The sequence below is a fragment of the Hippocampus comes genome, unplaced genomic scaffold, assembly GCF_001891065.2.
Source record: "Hippocampus comes isolate QL1 unplaced genomic scaffold, H_comes_QL1_v1.1 scaffold48, whole genome shotgun sequence".
Taxonomy (NCBI): domain Eukaryota; kingdom Metazoa; phylum Chordata; class Actinopteri; order Syngnathiformes; family Syngnathidae; genus Hippocampus; species Hippocampus comes.
In genome coordinates this window covers 1875700-1895161 of record NW_017808403.1, presented here as the reverse complement: position 1 = coordinate 1895161, position 19462 = coordinate 1875700, and the positions used below count along the sequence as shown (strand labels likewise).

At 45.1% G+C, this 19462-nt stretch overlaps 1 protein-coding gene and 2 long non-coding RNA genes across 9 annotated transcripts in view; 1 reads left to right on the top strand and 2 right to left on the bottom strand.

Moving 5' to 3' along the window:
* Nucleotides 1-2402: 2402 nt before the first annotated feature.
* LOC109508404 (uncharacterized) lies at nucleotides 2403-10158 on the top strand. Its single transcript, XR_002166657.1, has 3 exons — nucleotides 2403-2413; nucleotides 9506-9508; nucleotides 9871-10158. It is a non-coding gene; the product is annotated as an uncharacterized LOC109508404 (long non-coding RNA).
* On the bottom strand, nucleotides 9540-11434 carry LOC109508400 (uncharacterized). Its single transcript, XR_002166653.1, has 2 exons — nucleotides 10049-11434; nucleotides 9540-9985 (listed from the first exon to the last, which is right to left on the bottom strand). It is a non-coding gene; the product is annotated as an uncharacterized LOC109508400 (long non-coding RNA).
* Nucleotides 11435-11820: 386 nt separating this feature from the next.
* The window catches only part of LOC109508391 (nuclear factor 1 B-type), a 57095-nt gene continuing 49453 nt past the window's right edge, over nucleotides 11821-19462 (bottom strand). For 5 of the 7 annotated variants that reach the window (XM_019858337.1, XM_019858338.1, XM_019858342.1 and 2 more), the window contains 2 exons: nucleotides 18030-18118; nucleotides 11821-13992 (listed from right to left, as the gene is read on the bottom strand). In XM_019858337.1, coding sequence (XP_019713896.1) covers nucleotides 13860-13992; nucleotides 18030-18118 — 222 coding nt within the window. In that variant the 3' untranslated portion in view covers nucleotides 11821-13859. The remainder of the gene's footprint in view (nucleotides 13993-18029; nucleotides 18119-19462) is intronic. The other 2 variants (XM_019858343.1, XM_019858344.1) reach the window with 1 other exon arrangement.

The window sequence follows — 19462 nt, the reverse complement described above, 5'->3', positions numbered from 1 at the left end:
TCTGAGTTGAACAGACGACTTCTTCTTATTCTGATCCCCTTCCAATGCCAAGAAACACAAAATTGACTTCGCAAAGTAAAATATACAGAAATCAACTCACGAAATGTGATATCAATATCACAAATTTGAGCACAATATCTATTTTTTTTCACAATCAAACTCAGAAAATCCATTTTCTTTTGCGCAAACAGTAGCAAGGGACGAAAATGACGCACACGATCAAATCTTCATTTTAAGAATCTGTTTGATTTAAAAAAAAAAAAAAAAAAGTGTATTGGTATGTTCGCATTGGTTACACGTATAGAGACAAATTACGGGAAAGTGACTTTTTAATTGCTCGTGTACAAATATTTGGTTCTCTGGAGTAACTGGAGTAAGGCGAGCCCAAACATCAATCAGTCTTTGGTATGAAAAGAACCCCAAAACGGTAATAATAAGCTCAGTTTGAAACCTACGAGAGCCAATCCGTGTGCAATTCAAGCGCGGCCCTCAAGGGAACGTCAGATCCCCGTGGCGTCGAGTCCTTGTTGGAACGAATTTATCGTCAGTCGCTTCAGTCAAGCCGACGAGGAGCTACTTCTGTTGCGGCCGCCAGCTAATGAAAAGAAACAGACACCCATATGGGACTTCTTTTTCTTCTTCTTTTTTTTTTTTTTTTTTTCAGCCGACGCATCCTCGCATCGCAGATCCATACGCCATATGGGGGAAAGTGTGTGTGATGCCAGTTGCGTTTCCCCGCAAACACAGCGGAAGGAAAAAAAAAAAGAAAAAAGCCCCTCCCTTGTCTTGCTCACTCCCATGGGCACATGAAAGTGAAGGTTATACTTACACACAGCTATTTTTTTTTTTTTGGGGGGGGTTGTGGGTGGTCCATTTCCTTTCCCACAAATCATTGTTCATCTTCCGCTCTTTGCCAGGTTTAACCACGTGAGCCATATGCTCATCTTCGCATTGCTACGTGACTTCTTTTTGGCTTTGTGAGGCGAGGAGGCGCTTTCGAGCAAGCATGCTCGTAATGCGACATCATCGAACTTTGTGAAGCAAATCATGTTTAGCAGCTTCGCCTCTCACGACATCATGCAAATATAAACCCAATTCCAGTCAAGTTGGGATGTTGTGCTGAACACCGCGGCAAACATGACCCTGTCCCAGCTTTTTTTTGGAACATGCCCGAAGACAGCCGGGATAGGCTCCGGCACACCCCGCGACCCTTGTGAGGATAAAGTGGATCGGAAAATGGATCGATGGATGGATACTCATGGCCTGGTCCCCTCTTGAACTGAGCTGTAGCCACCATGTGAAATGGAATGGGAAACGGGTCGGAACCGAACGTGTCGTTCCACTTTAAAATGACCCGTCCTCAAACTGAGGCCTATTTGAGAAGCGGTGGCTGGAAACGGCAACTCTGGGTGGCAATGCTTGCAAGGCAGATTCATGAAATGAAGAAAATATAGCGTTGCTACACCTTGTACACCATGAACACGCAGCGGCAAGTCAGCCCGTCTCAAACAGAGAAAAGGAAGGACCCGCGGCTGGTGAAATCTGGAAATGGTTGATCGCAAGACGATCATGCCGGCCCCGGCGTGCAAAGTATCGCAAATGCTAAACAGGTGAGGGATTCCAACACTTTAATGACGCCAATTTCTATCATCAATCTTCCGCAAGAAAGCAGCTGGAAGTCAGAAACTCTGGTGGGGGGGAACAAAAACATGCTCGGTCAGCAAGTTTCAGGGTGGTTCCGTTTTGTGGAAAGCTACTCCAAACTCGGCGTCAGATCACCGCCGGCAAAAACACAAACAATTATTCCAGCGTGTGTTTCCGCAGGTGGGCGTGTGATCTTCTGGTGCCAGGGTCTATACATGGCACCATTCATCACGGAATTAGATTTGCAGGAAGTAGATTGCCTCCTTATTAGCTGTCACTTCCACTCGCTGCTGTCAATGGCAGGTGGGGGCATATGTTGTCTTCATATCCAGTGTGGGCAATAATTTGAATACATTCTAACACAGCTACCGTGTCAAGTAATCGTCCTGATAGTGGATGTCAATCATTTATCGACGGGGGGCGCGGATGGCCGGCCGTGACGGACGTTAGTGTGTTTCCCTTGAGTTGAGAAAAAAAAAAAAAAAACGTGAGCAAAGGTACCAGAATGCAGAATTCAAACTGACAACACACACACACATGCTAGTACTACTACTACACCCCCCGCCCCCCCATCCAGCCTTTGCCAGGGGTGCACCTGCAGCTTATTATTGAAGCCTTTAGCTTCTTAATGGTACTCAGGTGCCAAAGTGCCACGGCAGCGGTGTAACACGAAAGGCAACAAAAGCCTCCAATGGGCAGACACGCTTGCAGATGTGCCGCCACATTGTGCTTCGGGGAAAAGACGGGCAAATCTTTGGGGGATTTTGCCGTTCTGTTACAACATCCCGCAAGGAAGAGAAAGCGCTCGTTACGTCTGAAGCGCACGCATTATGGCAAATGGACTTTTTAATTGTGTGGACCGTGAACCTCCATTATTTGACACATTTCTTCGAGTGTGTTGAAGACAACGTAGTCAGGCCATGGCTTGAAAGTGGCGGCGCCGCAACCGGCCTGGTTTCCAAATCATGAACGGGGATTCTTTAAATGAATTGCGCTGTTACGTCACAATACAGACACGTCTTTAAATTCCAGTAGCGTGTATATTGGATTTTTTTTTTTTTTTTGCAGGTGGGGTGGGACAGTCAGATTTCAGTTTCTGTGTGTTGCCATGTCACTGTAATCTGCCCAGGGCCTTCAGACCCAGAAATGCTGGCCCAGGACATACCCAAACTATTAGAAATGGCCGATGTAAAAAAATTTTTTTTTGTAACCAATTAGATTCCAGACTGTCCTGTCTTGGGCTTCTCACAGATCTAAAATTACCTCTGATTGGCTCAACTAAATAGTCTTTCGATGTGTACTCTTCTGATTGGTTGAGGTCTAACATGCAGTGCGTGTGTATATACACATATATATATATATATATATTGTGACGGACGTCCTCTAGCTTTCTGCTGACATATAATGCAAAACACCATCTACCAGCTAACTGAAATTAGCATAGACCAGGGGTCCCCAACCTTTTTTTTTTTGAAACTGAGAGCTGCTTCTTTGGTTCTGATCAATGTGAAGAGCTTCACCAGTTTGATCCAAACTTCTGAAATGGAAAAAAAAAATGCTCAAATGACTTTTATGAACTTAATTATGATAAATGGTCAGTAATTATTATTGTTTGTAATAAATACTTTCAATTCATCTCTGCCAGTGTTTATACTTTGCAATGATCACTTGGAGAACATTCCTGGAAAATCACAACATCCACTCGCGAGTGAGCGATTTTAGAACAGGCCTGTGTGCTCGTCACGTGGCGCGCGGGTGCACCACGCTGGTGACTGCTGGCTGCCGCCGATGTTTGGCTAAGGAGAAACCTTCAAACAATTGGAAATTAAACCGACACGAGCAGCGACTCATACTTTTTGTTCAATACATTTTAATTGATTTAGTGGGGCGAGGGGTGGGGTGGCTGACTGTGTGGCTATTTTAAAATCGCTGCAAAGAGGAGGAGCCGCCCGCTCCAAGGCTGCCGGGCTCTCCCTCCGCCTCGGCGCCAAGAGCGTAGGAGAGCCCGGGCGGGAAAACCCGCGCAGAGCCAACATCGGCGTTGCCAAAGCAGCTCGCTCAAACATCAGCTCCGTGGCAACATGGCGGAGAACACACACATGCAGTATTCCTCGAAAATATCACACCGACACCAAGTTTTATCTGACATGTGCCGATGTCATAAATTACGCTCGTCTGACAACACATCCTTCACTGTGATTTTCACACAGAGCAAAGTCGTGTCATCGAGCTGCAGCTATTCCAAGCAAATAGTTTGCACGTGGCTCACGCCACGTTAGGCACGGCTACTTGGAAAACAGTCCATTCAATTTGGGAATTAAAAACAAAACCAAACGCAATAAATCATCATACGCCATCATCTGATTCGTCCGGCTGAACCAGCAACTTGATGAGATTTTTTTCATTTCCTTCAACCCTGTCACAGATGCTACGGCACCTGAAACACGTAGATTTAAATATAATAGCTCGGTTAAATCCTTTATCATGAAATAAAGTTCATTCAAGTACTGATTTTATGTTACTTTAATTACAGTAAAATGGTTGTATATCAATCCTAATGTTAGTTTGTGCTCAGTCATCCTTGCTAGCTGAGTTGGATATGGTGCTAACTGGTCTACAACAAACTTAGCTAAATAGTCCCCCCCACCCCAACCCAAACTTTACTATTGTGTCATTTTGTGATTTAAAAAAAAAAAGGTGAGTGAATAGGGGACACAAACATGACCAAAAGATGAAAAATAGAAGAGGAGACTTCCCTTTGGTGTCTTCAATGTCACTTTCGCTGAGTCATGCGGCTCCATTTTTCTTGACCTCCGGATGGCTCAAAAGCGCTTCGGCTGTGTTCATGTCACAATAACATAGCATCATTACTGTTCAAAATGTCGCAGAGAAAACAAAAAGCTCCTAAAACTACAAGGAAGAGAGAAGTTGAGCAGATTGAGAGCAGGTGTGCATGCGTCGAGGAGGGCGGGGTCAGGGTGCTGTTTAACCCCGCCCACAAATGCGGTTAAACAGGAAGTCGACCATTTTCCATGATAGAAGTTTGCTTCCGGTCACCGGTTTACCAATCGACGGACACGCCCGTCACAACGGATGGCAGGAAAAATTCTCAAGGACTTTTGCCTGAAATTGAACAGGAAGTGGTCCGTTTTGGTTGGAAGTGGCCATTTTTTCATCTGAATCCTGCCGCAACCTTGAGCTACCCATCACCACCATCACCAATTAGCAGGAAACTGGGCGGACATGTCTGTCATAAAAGCTCACATGAAAAAGTCTGAAGGTGGAAATAGGTCATCGGCCATTTTGGGTGTGAAGCAGCCATTTGAAGGCTGAATTCCATGAAATCTGTCGCTCCCTGTCGCCACTCTCACTGACCAACACTGTCATCACAGGAACTTCAAGGATCCATTCCCAAGATTAACATCAGCCATTTTGTTTCCAAGCAGCCATTTTGGAAGTGAATAATAATGCGCAGGGCCTAGCTGAGCCTGACACTGCCTATAGGGCCCCATTGAACGTTCTCGTGTGAGAGCGGGGGTGCGTAGCGCCGCGGAGCGAATATCCTCTCGTCTCATATTTCAGCTCGGACGGCCTGAGGAATGCATCGAGCGCCATAAATCAGCCGCCTGATGGGAACTTGGCGGCCGGACAGCGGCGCAGAGAGCCGAGCTGCGGAGCTCCAGTGAAATATGTTGTAAGGTGGCCATTTTGGAGGGACTGCGCTTATTTGGGTTCATGTATAGGAGGCAGCCGGTTGCCGTTCTGTGTGTGTGTGTGTGTGTGTGTGTGTGTGTGCCAGGTTTGTTTGTCACATCGCCGCCTGTCTGCGCCTTATGCAAATGTGCGGGCAGGATTGGGGGCTGGGGTGGGCTACTGCTCCATGGGAAACTGCTGGTGCTAATCCAGCATGTTGAACAGGGGAGGAGAGGCGCACTTTTCAATAAAGCCCCCCTCCTTCTTCCCCATCGAAGCCCCTCTGTCACATGTATACACACACACACACACACACACACACACACACACACACACACACACACACACACACACACACACGCACAGCCGAACACAACAGATGAACAGCGTGTTTTTGCAACCTACGGACGCACAAACACCCAACACCTGTTTCTTTTTCCGAACCCATCCTGCTGCTTTCATTTGGGAACAAATCCCACGATCTTAAGACCCGGCTCGTGCTTTCAGCGAGATAACAAGGAGCCTCAGTGCGATGGGCTGGTACCGCCACCTCGACGTGGGCTCGTAACACGCTCCGATCCCAATCCGCGACTTAAGACTATGAAATTTATGCAAATGCGTGTGGGAATACACGGCGATGAGAACGCTATTTAAAGCATTTTCCCTCCTCGGCCCTCTTCAAGTGCAAAATAGGTTGTTGTGTCCCTTTTGAACTCTTGGTTTCATAAACGGTGGCCCTAGCGGCAAGGTTGTGTGCACAATGGATGCCAACAAATGTCTTGTCTGGCAGTTCAAAGCGCGAGGCCTGGAACTCGCCCAAAATGGCGGCTTTAAACCGAAAGGGTTCATCCATGGGGCATGGATCCTTGGGATTGATCGCTGAAAGTGATTTGCCCCCCTCCCGCCTAATTTTCCAGGTCTTTTTCATCGAATTTGGCCCCAAAATGTTTGCTTTGAACCGAAACGGTTGACTTCCTGTTCACCTGCAGGGCAGGGGGTCTTCCATCCTGTTCCTCGAGGGCCGCTGTCCCACACAGGAAGGCTGGAGCCCGGATCGAACCCAAAACCTTTGTACTGTGAGGTTGACGCACTTACCATTCGACCACCGGGCCACCCCATCCTGTTCCCTCAGACACAAATTTTGCGTTGCTCGGCGAAACTGGTATCATGGGCTATTGTATTTAAACTTTGTTCCCGATATGGTTGCTTCAAACAAAAATGGCCGACTTCCGGTGGAGCGTCCTATTCTGCTCGACACCCACCCGATTTCATGTCCATCCGTGCCATTGGTAGTGGTGGGCACTATTGCGGGCTTACGATTTGAGACCCTCAAACTACAGTGCACACCTTTCCAACAGGAGACACATAAAGAAGCAGCTCAGGGACGTGATGTGGGTTCTTTGTGCTGGCACAGGCACGGGTCTAGTCCAACCTCTGCACTCACAAGTGTGTGTGAGAGCACTGCCCAACCGTACACACACACACACACGCACACACACAACTCTTGATGTGAATCTCAAGGTGGGGAGAGAAGCATTTGCATGGGGTGGGGGTCGGGAGGGGGCAAAGGCAATCAACAAATTTGCTTTGCGAAACATAATAGGGCCAAAATCATCATCTATTGGGCCTTCTCGAATCGCTGACAGCAGCCCTTGATAACGGAGGGTGGAAAATATGCAGGAGACAAGCGGGTGCCAAGACTTTCACCAAGTCCTATTGAAGCCAGATGCGGACTCCCAATGGCCAATTTGGATAAACGGCGCAATGATTGCCATTAAAGATTGGGTGGTTTGATATCAGCACGCCCCATTGGCGGTGAGCGCCGCATAGCGCCACGTCCGGCCTGTTGGGACACGCGGGGCGCCACCGGGTGCATCTGAGGCCGTGGCATAATGAGACCTAATTGGCGATTTAGACAGACTTTTGCCACCTCGATCCCATTAGGAAGGCTTACTAGATCAGAGCTGGGTGGACTTGACGCTGTGACCCACATGGACTTTACCTCAAGTGACCCCGGAGACACAATGCGCTCCCTGAGATGGTTCTCCCAGCCATGCGGCGGTGACGAATTATGCTCGATTAGCAAAGTGAAACTGCGCTTGCTCTCAGGGGAAGCGAGATTCACTTCGGAGAAGGGATGAAATCCAATTAGCCCGGGGACGGCAACGGCCAAGGCGTCTTAAAAAAAGCCATTTTTGTCTTTGGTCTTTGCCGGTTGCCCACTGACAAGACTTTTTCTTGAATCCAGCAAGTCCACATCTACATATATACATATTCATATATACATCTATATGTATGTATATGTATGTATGTATCTCTCTCTCTCTCTCTCTCTCTCTCTATATATATATATATATATATATATATAAATATCTATATATCTATATATATACTGTATATGTGTGTGTGTGTGTGTTTGTGTGTGTATACATATACAGTGTATAAAAGGATTGACTGCAATATTTTATTAATCTTACATCACATTTCAACTTTTCATCAAATGCTTTCTAATTCAATAATTGGTATCTTTTTTATTGTAACTCGTAAAATGAAAAAACTGATTGACAAAAGAATGCATGTAAAAAAAATATGCATGCATTTTATTTTATTAATGATGATTGTTATTTTGTTTTTTTTTCATCTTGGGAATTTCTACATTGTGAGACAAAGTTTTTTTCTTTCTTCTTTCTTATCTAATCTGTTCATTTAAAAAATATGTGTACTAAAATTTGGGTTTGTCTATGTCAATCCAGAGGTGGGAAAAAGCTTACACTAACCCTCCAGTCAACAGTTGGTAATGTAGCTGAACTCCAGCTGCCGTTTCAAAATAAATCGCACTGGAGGAAGATAAGACAGACATTTTTTTTTGTTGTAGCATAGCTCATTTTATTGTTTAAACAGTTTTTGCATAGGAAATATATCCACTTCCAGTAATTGACTGCAGTAAGAACAGCTGCTAGCAGTATAGGCTGGATATAACAGTAACAATCACAGAAAAAAAAAGAAAAAGAAAAGAGTTGAGCCTTTATTTACATTGATTTTTAATCTTGTGGCAATTTTAACCCCTGCACCAAATGTAACCGGCCGGAAGGTGTCGCTTCCCAAAAAAAAAAAAAAAAAAGATCAATAAAGAGAAAAAGGAGGCATCTATGCCTGTACTGTTCACAATGGACACCTTGTGGCTCCTAAAATGAAAAAGGGCAAAAAAAAAAAGTCCTCTAAAACGTACATTCAGATACATAGAAAGACCTTTTGCACACACTCGCAGCAAAACTACGATCACTACATACTTACACAAAGCCGCCTCGTTAGTGTTGTTGTTGTTGCATGCGCATGGAGGGGAGGATGGGGGGAGGGGGGGGGTAAAAGTGCCACAAGACCTGCCCTGCATTTCGAAAGACTGTATATAGCGCTGCCCCAAAAAAACAAACAAACAAAAAAAGTATGTTTCATCTCATTTTGAAAACTACAAGCAAGCTTCATGTGTGCTGACATGCTTGGACATGAATAAGCCCCGCCCAAAAGTAAGTCTATGTCACATTTCACATGTATGTACAAGTCGGACAGCTGGAACAGGCACTGCATTGCTCGTCTTGTTTTAGTTTAAAAAAAATTGCTGGTTGATGAGAGACAGAGAGAGAGAGAGAGAGAGAGAGAGAGAGAGAGAGAGAGAGAGAGAGAGAGAGAGAGAGAGAGAGAGGGAGCGAGAGAGAGAGAAAAGACTTCCTGCAGGTACGAGCCCTTGCGGTGGCTTCAACGTGGGCGTGTGTGAGGTGGTGGTGGTGGTGGTGGAGGTGGGGGGGGTTGGATTGCACGTGTTTTGCATAAAAAAGTCACGGTGGGCAGCGCGAGAATACTTGAAGGGCCGCCACTGAACACTGATCTACATTCAAACCCTGCCCGGCAACTCCAATGGAGTGGAAGGTACGCTACCTGGGGCTCATGCTTTCCGTTTCACAAAAAGGGAGTCGCAGGAAGACACGAGGAGAAATGGGGGTGCTAGCGGGAACTCAGGGGATTTGTCAACTTTTTTTCCAAAAAGGAACATTCTCTGTGAGCCAATCCCCCGCGAGCCAATCGAGAAACAGCACCCATCACGTAAAAAAAAAAAAAAAAAAAAAAAAAAATCAACAACAACAAAAAAACATCGACAACTATCTGATAGTAGGACGTTAGAGTTACATTTTTTTAAATTTCTTTACCCTGCTGTTTTTGTGCAGTCTTGGAGGGTGGGGTGGGGGTCTCGAGCGGGATTTTCGGCAAAGTCGCCACCCAGCTGCTACAAAGAACACACACGCCACTGTCTTGTTGGACAAGAAACCACACCCACAAGGAAAGATGCACATCACACGCTAAGGAAAAAAAAAATAGCCAAATGGAAAGATCAATGAGCACTAAGCTCATTCAGAAAAATCCTAATAACCAAAGAAAACAAAAAGCCTTCATGTTGTTGTCATTTTATACAGTGAACCCCACATCTTCACAGTTTAGAACTATGTTGACATAAACTTGAGGAGCTTCGCTGAGATAAAGATCTTGTGGCATTATAGTGCCGAGGAACTACGTTCATGTCAATTGAAAAGTTTTATTTGGACAACGAGAGTGCTTTTCCGGCTATGTCGGTGTCAAGGAACTAAGTCGAAGTGAGCTGAGGCCTTAACTTCTTTTTCTGCCATCTTGCGGCATATTGGCACCATGAGACCCTATTGACATTAATTTAGGGGCTTCAAATAGTCACCAGTCAAAATTTGCCGGCATCTTGTAGCATCTTGGTGCAGAGGAACTAAGTTGCCATCTTGCCACATAGAGGAACTTTATTCAGAAAAACGGTCATGCCTTGCGGCAATTGTGTGGCATCTACGGACACTTTTGGGGCAGGTGTCAGTTACTCGGCGGGTTGCACTGTACATACTAGCGGAATCTCCACCCCACCCCGCAATCACATTACATAGAGAAAGGCAACAACATTTGAAATTGTATTCATCCGGCAGATCTGGGGAGTTCTAACTCCAAACCAGTCACGGAAACACTTTTTTTTTCTTTCCAAAAATGGAATTGACTCTTTTTTTCCCTCCCTGAATTGGAAGATTTAAAAAGAAGGGCATTAAACTCTCGGGAAGGTTTACAGTGTACAAACTTTGTTTTTTGTCCATAGGGAGACCCTCGTCTCATCCTCACTCACTCAACTATCATTGAGACCATCAGGTCTCGCGAGCCAATAAACACACACACACACACACACACACACACACACACACACACACCCTTGATGGGGGACAACGCACTACAATAGGGTCTGAGATGGCCGCCGGCTGCAAAGCACTTTTGAGGAAAGGACCGCCCCCCCAAAAAAAAAAAAAGTCGGAGAGATGCAGCTCGACTTGAGGATTTGTCGTCCTGCTTTTGCAGTTGGGAGGGGGAACGAGTGCAAAAGGTGTCAACGCATGTCGCACTGATTGACATACATAATGCCCCTGTAACGCCTGAGAGATTTCGCTCGGAGGGATTGCCTACATGCCGTTTAAGTGCTATGTATTCCTTCGATGGAGCAGGGAGAGGAGAGGGGGGGTGGGATTGCAAAATTGATTCTGGGAATTGATGTGCACGTCGTTGAGCAGTGTTTCCCAAATTTGATGAAGCCAAGGCACATGTTGTACATTGTAAAAAAAAAAAAAAAAAAAAATCGCAAAGCACGCCACTAAAATGCCCTCAAAAGTAGATCGCTCAAGTCATGATCTTGTCTCAATTTGTGGCCACGCTAGAAATCACACACTCCACTGACTGCGGCTGACATTTGGGGCAGGACAGGATCAACTTGTTTAACATGACATCGCATGATAGACACACACACACACACACACACACACACACACACACACACACACACACACACACACACACACACACACACATCCACATATACATACAGTATGTAGCACCAGGCAAAGATCCTGAGCCATTCAGGAGAGCATAAGACTCCTGAAAATATTCTGGGAAGGACGGAATCCTACAGCCGGAGGTTGCTGTTATGGCCTCAAAGAACACACACACACACACACACACACACACACACACACAAACACTTATCTATCTATCTATCTATCTATCTATCTATCTATCTATCTATATATGTGTGTTTATTTTTTTTTCATATGGTTTGTCTATATTGCGAACTGTCATTTGTATGCGATCAAGCGAGGTGCACTGAACTCACAAACCTGTGTGGGTGCCAAGACTTATTGAAGGGGTGTCCAAACTATGGCTATAAATTGGGTCATTTGAAAGTGGGCGGGGATAGCACGGTCAACACTGATTTGGGCGGGCCCTCGCCAGGATTGGTCGCTGTGTGTGATTGGTGCGCAGTTGACGGGCCGCTAGCTGTTGCTGCTGTTAAGGCCGGGGCGGGGGGATCTTAGCGTGATTGTCCTGGCCTCAAGTCGAGTGGTCTCTCCGGCAGCAAATTTGTTCTTTTCCCTTTAAAAATTTTTTTTTTTTTAGTCACAGTCAGACTGTTAGGTGACTTTGCAGCTGTAGAACCACCGTGGATGCACTTGTAGGAAGTAAAAACAAACAAACAAACAAACAAATAAAAAAAACGCAACGTTCTAAATGTAGACCGGATGAAGCTTGAAGACCTTGACAAACACTGCACCGACAGCAGCCCCGCTTTGGTCAAATTAAAGAAATGAGAAAAAGGAAAAAACAGTCGCCGCCACCACCACCACCACCACCACAACAACAACAACAACAACAACAACATCAACATCAAGGAAATAAATGCATTACAATAGTGTCTATCTCCAAACTAGCCTCTAATATTTGACGTTGTCTATAAGCACTACCTATATAGGCAAAACTTGGTATTGCATAAGTTTCATCATTCTGAATTCAAGGACAATGAGTGCGGAAAGTCGGGGGGGCGCATGATAGGTTATTAGAAAAGCCGCGGGGGAGGGAAGGGGCAAAATACTGGAGGGAAAACCAAAAAAAAAAAAAAAGATTACAAACTTGACTATACACAGCCTGGATACGCGATGGAACTGTGACACAGAAAATATTACATGAAGTTAAACAGTTCATGTTCGGAGTACAAAAACTTTAAAAATGTTAACTCTGCGTGTTCCTACGATGATTAAAAAGAACAAAATGTGTCTGTGTGTGTGTGCGTGTGTGTGTGTGTGTGTGTGTGTGTGTGTGTGTGTGTGTGGATATGCAGAAAGGCACGTCATGTGGACGTCATGTATCGTCGTGCAAATGAAGTGAAGACTGCAGAGGCTGATGGCGCGATAATGAAAAAAAAAAAGTTTTTTGTTTTTGTTGTTTTTTTTTTCTTTTTTTTTTTTTGCCAGCGCCTGACTGATTGACAATTTCACTGCACGTTTCCATCAAATAACACTTCTTTCTTCCTCCTCTTGTAAACATACGCTTTCAAAGCCAATGGCCAAAATGCTGTTGATCTTATCAAAAAAAAAAGTGAAATGCCTTTTTTTTCTTTTCTTTTTTCTTTTTTTTACACACCATATGTGTTCATTTCTTTCTCAAAGGGGTTATTCCTCCCCCTTTGCCAAGAAATAAATAAGAAAAGAATAAACAATATGTCCCTGTACAATTGAGAAAGGACACGGAACAAAAACAAGTGCTGGTGTTGCTGCTGGGACCGAAATCAAATTGTTAAAAAAAAAAAAAAAATCAAAATATTTTACCCATAAAACCATTCCATGTTTATCCCCCTTTCCTTTAGAGTCTGAGGGCTGACAGACTGATAGCTTCCCTTCAAAAAAAAAAAAAAAAATTCAATTGCACTTGCCTCCATGGAAATTGCTCTTCTTTAACCAAAAAAAACCCAAAACCTAAAACCTTTTTGAAAGGGGTCATAAATCTTTTAGTGAGGGGCCCAATCTCAAGTAGTTAACTCTCTAAATTGTTGGAAGTCTCCCAAAAAAACAAACAAAGAAAACAACAAGCAACAAACATTTTTGTTTCTCCCGGCATCACAGTCGACGAAGAAGCACTCTGAATGTTTTTCGACGGTGTACACAGTGACTTTGTTTGACCCCGCCCCCGCGTTTGTCATCAGAAGCACAGATTTGAGTGTCATGCAGTAAAACATTAAGGCATCTATACATCACAGTATTTGAATGCATTGGAAAGTTCTGCAAACAACAACTGGCTGGTGTGTGTGTGTCTGTGTGTGTATACTGTATGCATGTGTGCGTGTGTGTGTGTGTGTGTGTGTGTGTGTGTGTGTGTGTGTGTGTGTGTGCGTGTGTCGCGTGGGTGGTTATGTGGTGTAAGGGTGAGGAGAGGGGTGGCACACCTGACGCTTCCTTCCTTACGCCGGCGTCCATCATGGCCCGGGGAAAAGTGGGCGAGGGGGCTTGGGATAGTTTGGAAGAGTGTTCGGATTGTACAGCCGCCGCCGCTGCTGCATTTGCTGGTTTCGGCGTCCCCCTCATGGAAAAAAAAAAAAAAAGCCCAAAGCCCACCACACCTCCTCCGAAGCGCTCGTCCACCCTCGAGGCTCAATTCCCGGTTTCCGCGGGGACCAGCGGCTCACCAATGATGCTTATGCTGTAGTTCTGGTGGACATTTGTTGGCAGGATCGGCGTCCCGTTCGACACTTGAAACGGAACTAAGCTCGCCCAGGTACCAGGACTGTCGGGAAGCAGAGAGAAAGAGAGACACGCAGATATTATTATTTAAAAAAAATTAAAAAAAAAAATCAAAATACCACTCACGGTGGCGCCTTGTGTCATTCAAAATAAATAAATAAATAAATACATGAAAAGAAAACCAAATGGGGGAAAAAAATGGTCGTATATTTGGACTCCTTCATTGCGATGCCTTCTGGAGTGTGCAAATGAGCCACCCCAGGGCAAAGGCGTGCGGTCGTGAAAGCAAACGAAGGAAACTTTCACAACTACTTGATGTGACTCAGTCAACTGCAGTCGTCCATCTGTGGCATTTTGCATGAAGCCTGTCTGATAGGCAATTGAGTGTGGTCTTATAAAAAAAAAAATAATAATAATAATAATAAATAAATATATAAATAAATAAATGTATAGACTTTTTTTTACACCCATTACATTCTTACAGCATTAAGTCCTTTTTTTTTTTTTTTTTTTCAAATTCATATGCAGTCGAAAGGGCTGTGTGAGAGCTTGTGCCCCTCTGGGAAGGATGAGGAGTGTGTGTGTGTGCGTGTGTGTGTGTGTGTGTGTGTGTTGGCGGGGGTCCCTCCACAAAGCCGCCCCATCCCTATTCATATCACGCTAATGGCAAAACAACACCGGGATTGTTCCTGGGGAGCAACGGTGCTAACTGAAAACGCGAGCAGGAACAAGTGCTGCGTTGTTCCCAGGGGGTTCTCAGCTCTTCTGCATGAGGCGGATACCTGCGCCTCACTATTAAGCTAAATGAGAGAGGTTTTTTTTTTTTTTTCTCTTTGTGGAGTTGTTCACGTTACCAAAACAAATGTGACTATTCATGTCAACAGAATGCGCTTGTGCCGTGCATTTTCTTGACCAAATAATTTCAGATCACTGACTGCAAGTACGTTGCATACGTATTCCATTTATTTTCATATACGCAAGAGGCATGTGTGGGACTTCAAAAAAAAAAAAATTAATTGTATTGTGATATGAAAATAAGTCACAGCCCAAGCCCTAACTGTGACCCCAACCGCAACCCATCTGGACTGAAAGGGAAGAAAAAAAGGAGCCGAAGCCTGCCGCAATTGACTCATGGCAAGCGTTGTCGTCCACCCAAGCAGCCACTGTACGGGGCCCGCATCAACGATCAACAATTCCACTCATAACTGCGGGCAATTTCATCCCGAACGAAGCCAACGTCCATTCGCCGGGTTGTTAGGATGCAGATGAAATTAGAACTCAGAAGCGCAAGACAGACGTGCGAACCGCTCAGTCACCGTGCAGTCAGGGAAAAAAAAATATTTTCAGGATCACTTTTTAGAGCGTTCCATGTCTGAGTATGGGAGAGTCCTACAACTGGTCATCAGATCCAGGCCAAAGTCTTACAGGAAGTAGTAGTCGCGGATAAATGGGGCCGCCGACAAAGACATCACCAGATTGCATTGGAAGGATTTAAAGGGCTAATTCTCTTCGACACTTCTTTTTCTGTCCAACTCGTCCTCAAGTTCTCTTTGCCTTCTCCCCTCCCTCCTTGTCCTCCTGCCAAAAATCATCGGGCAGGAAACGGGGGCAGCGGCGGCGGCGGCGGTGCCTCGCAGCGGGGGGATTAAGTTTTTCCTACCTTGCCGAACAAAGGAGGCACAGAGCGGCCAAGAACGGCTCTCTTTCCTGTTTGAGGCCGTTCTTTATCCCTCTCTCTGTCTCCCGTCTCAGGTAATGAAACATCGCGAGGACCGCACAGCCACAAAAGCGCACTTTGTGGCCTCCGCCGCCGCCGCATCGCTTTTAATCAAGTTCAAATTGACGGCTGTCCGATTGGATCTGCGTCTCGCCGCTGATGGGACGCCGCCGTCCGGCTCATCCCGTCACCCCTAATGGAGCGCTACTCGGAAGTGGGCGGCGACAAAGGTTGGGGGCCCCAAATGGGTTTAGGACGGCAACAAAATGTTTGGGGACTAGAACGGGAACCTGGCGGGACCTCGGCCGGCAACCGCGCAACGCTTAAGGATTAGCCGGCCAAATGAGATTAACTAATGGCATTGCAATGGATTGCCCGGCCATTCCCTGCCAGTCAGGCAGAATTATTCCACGTCCAGCCTTGGACTAGTACACTATTTGCCTTCACTAGTAAGACAATTCAGCGCACGAGTGGAACAACTGCGTTACCTGTCACGTTCTTTTCAATTAATAGCCTTCACGAGTGCATGAGATCACTAAGCACCAGTGGAACAACAGTAACAGAATGACTATGGCGCACCAGTAAAGCGACGATGTCACATTTGAAGAACATCTGTCTCACCAGTACTTTTTTTTTTCCCCCAATCCTGCCTCGCACGACTGTGTGACATGACTGCACACGAGTCAACTGAAGGCTGGCGCACAGGCAAAATATGAGCACGAGTTGACATCATGCCCACCTCACAAAGGAGGACGCCAGTCAATTCGGCAACGGTTGGACTCATCACTTGCAACATGCTGCAAGTGCGGCGGAACGTGTTCCGATTCAACCACTAAAATATCATCTCACATCTTCGCCATACAAATGATTTTACAAACGCATTTAATATTTGAATGGAAAATCCGTTGCATTATTTCACATTTGGGCCCTGAAAATAGTTCATTTGAAATGTACTTTGCATTCGTTTAGCTCAATAACCGGTTAATGGAAATAATAAAGTAGAAAATAGTGACGTTTAAACAATGACATTCATTTTATGAGTTGAATCATAAAAAATGAGACGACGAATTCCACACTTCCAAAAATGCGAGTGAAGTCTTGTACCCATTAAAAGAAACGCAAGTCACATCTTTTAAATCTCATGTTAAAAGCCAAATGAGGCCCGTCACTAAAAATTCGTTTTCCTGTTCAGGAATGCAAGTCAATACCTCATTTGACTTTTTAACAACAGCAACCCAAAAAAGAAACATATAATAATAATGACGCATTCTTTTTAAATCCCCACTTCTTTTAGCATGAAACCTCCTTTTAGCTTCTTTTGTTTGTACACGTGAATTGCTCGACCGATTTGACATGCTGGCGTGGAAGGAAGACGACGACGACGCTTAAATTAAATCCCCACTTCTTTTAGCATGAAACCTCCTTTAGCTTCTTTTGTTTGTACACGTGAATTGCTCAACCGATTTGACGTGCTGGCGTGGAAGGAAGACGACGACGACGCTTAAGGTGGTGTGTGAGAACTTTTTATCCTCCTGCTGTGGCCGATTTCGGGGGCCCCAAGAAGGGGATTCTGCATGTGTGCACGCACGTGTTCGGAAGGACCTTCAGCTGGCGCTAAATTAACGCAATCAGATACGCGCACATACACACACACACACGCACGCACACACACACACACACACGCACACACACACACGCACGCACGCACGCACGCACGCACGAACGCACGCACACACACGTACTCACGCAGTTTCAGGGAAAAGTGGAAAGGGGAGACGTAACTGGGGGGTGGCTGAGCTCATGCCTGCTCAGTGGCATCGTGGTGCGGGTGGAGGGTGGAGGGGGGTGGGGGTAGGTTTTCATTGAAGAAGCATGACTTCAGCATGGAGGCAAATAAAACTCGGCCTGTTGGAACTTGGAAAGTTAAACGCATTTCCTCGCCACTCCTAATTTGACACATTGAGCCATTTTGCTTTCAAAATGTTGAAAAAATATGTTTGTGTCCTTCGTAAGGCTGCTTTATTTGCCAGGATAATTATTATTATTATTATTATTATTATTATTTTTGGGTTGGGGGGGTCGTGGGGGTAAATCATCTCCACTGCTTTCAAAATGTTGAAAAAATATGTTTGTGTCCTTAGTAAGGCTGCTTTATTTGCCGGGATAATTCTTATTATTATTATTTTTGGGGTGGGGGGGCGTGGGGGTAAATCATCTCCGCTGATGTGTGCCGCTTACATGAACGTGAAAGGAAAACGGCGTGAGTAATGAAGCGATGGCCGGTGGTGGAGTGTGTGCACACAAAAAAAAAAAGAAAGAAAAAAAAACGAGGGGTGAGCGTGAAAGAGTGGAAAAAGTGTTACCTTTGCCAAGCAATCCCCAAAGTGTCGTCGGCGGCACTGGGGCCATAATGCCTGCCGTTTTGAGTCACGCTCCAGTCACACTTCTTCAGCTGTCAATTGAAATGCTCGCGGTCAGATCACTTGGGCCATGACACAACAAGTCAACAGTGGACAGAGAACAAGAAGCATGCAAGACAGAGCATTATGGGAAGACCCAAAAAAATAAATAAATAAAAATAAATGAATGGAAAACATGCAATCGTGGCTAACCTGGAAGTAAGGAAACACAACATGGAGTTAGTTAGTTGCACAATGTGGTTGTTTTGGTTCATGCTGTGCACCAGTCATCCACACACGCGTCAAAGCGGGCTACGCGCATCCCGACAATCGGACGCGAGCGATTGGTTAACTCGTTCGTTGCCACGGACGTTAATAGTGGTCGAAATGCAACGGTTTACTACCACCGACGAATGTATTGGACAAGTACGTTTTTTAGGGGGGGGAAGGGTTACTGTGGAAAAGGGTCGCACCTGGCTGGTTTGTAAACAATCGCTCTGCATCACTTTGAATAGCAGATCAGCACAGCTTTTGAGTCGAAGATGAGAGGAGGGACGATCAGCTTGTCAAGTCCATTATGAGAAAGTCGGACAATTTTAGTCACGTCGCCTGAGAACTGCAAGTCCCAAAACAGTGCTTCCCAACCTCTCCTGAGAAAAGGGACATATTTTACAGGAGAAAATCTCACGGCTCACCACAACACAAAAATGGAGAAGCGGCAGTAAAAGAGGCCAAAATCTAAAGGCCAATGCAATGCAATGCATCCAAAGGGGTGAGGCAGGGCAAGAGACGAGTTGCAGACTCGGTGTAGTCCAAATGTGCGAGTATGGAAATAAGTCTGAATAATAAATAGGTCTTTTTTTTTAATTTTTTTTTTACAGCAGTAGCTTTTGTAATTTTCACGGTTAGGACACTGGTGACTTCTTATTTATTTATAGCTCTAGGAGTCACTGCAAATAAACAATTATTTTGCCATAAATGCAACATCCTCCGTCTTGTTTTTGTTTATTTTTAATTTTGAGGTGTCACAAAAGCAACAAACATACCGTTCCAATTCTACTAAAAAACAAAAAACAAAAGAAGCTAGAAACAATCATTTTGTTCTGGTGAAGAAAAAAAAAAGATAAGTCGAGTCTGATCTTCCAGTAAGCTTGCTGCTCATATCATCACTTTACACAATTTTTCGCGGGTCCATTTTTCCCCCTCTCATCTCGATGGTCTCCCCAATTGGTGAAGATGTTCAAATTTCAGGATGTGTGTAACTGGGTTAGCTTGACATGCATGCTTTGTATGGATTAGTGCTCCCACTTAAAAAGCGCACACACACACACACACACACACACACACACACACACACACACACACACACACACACACACACACACACCCCCGCCCAC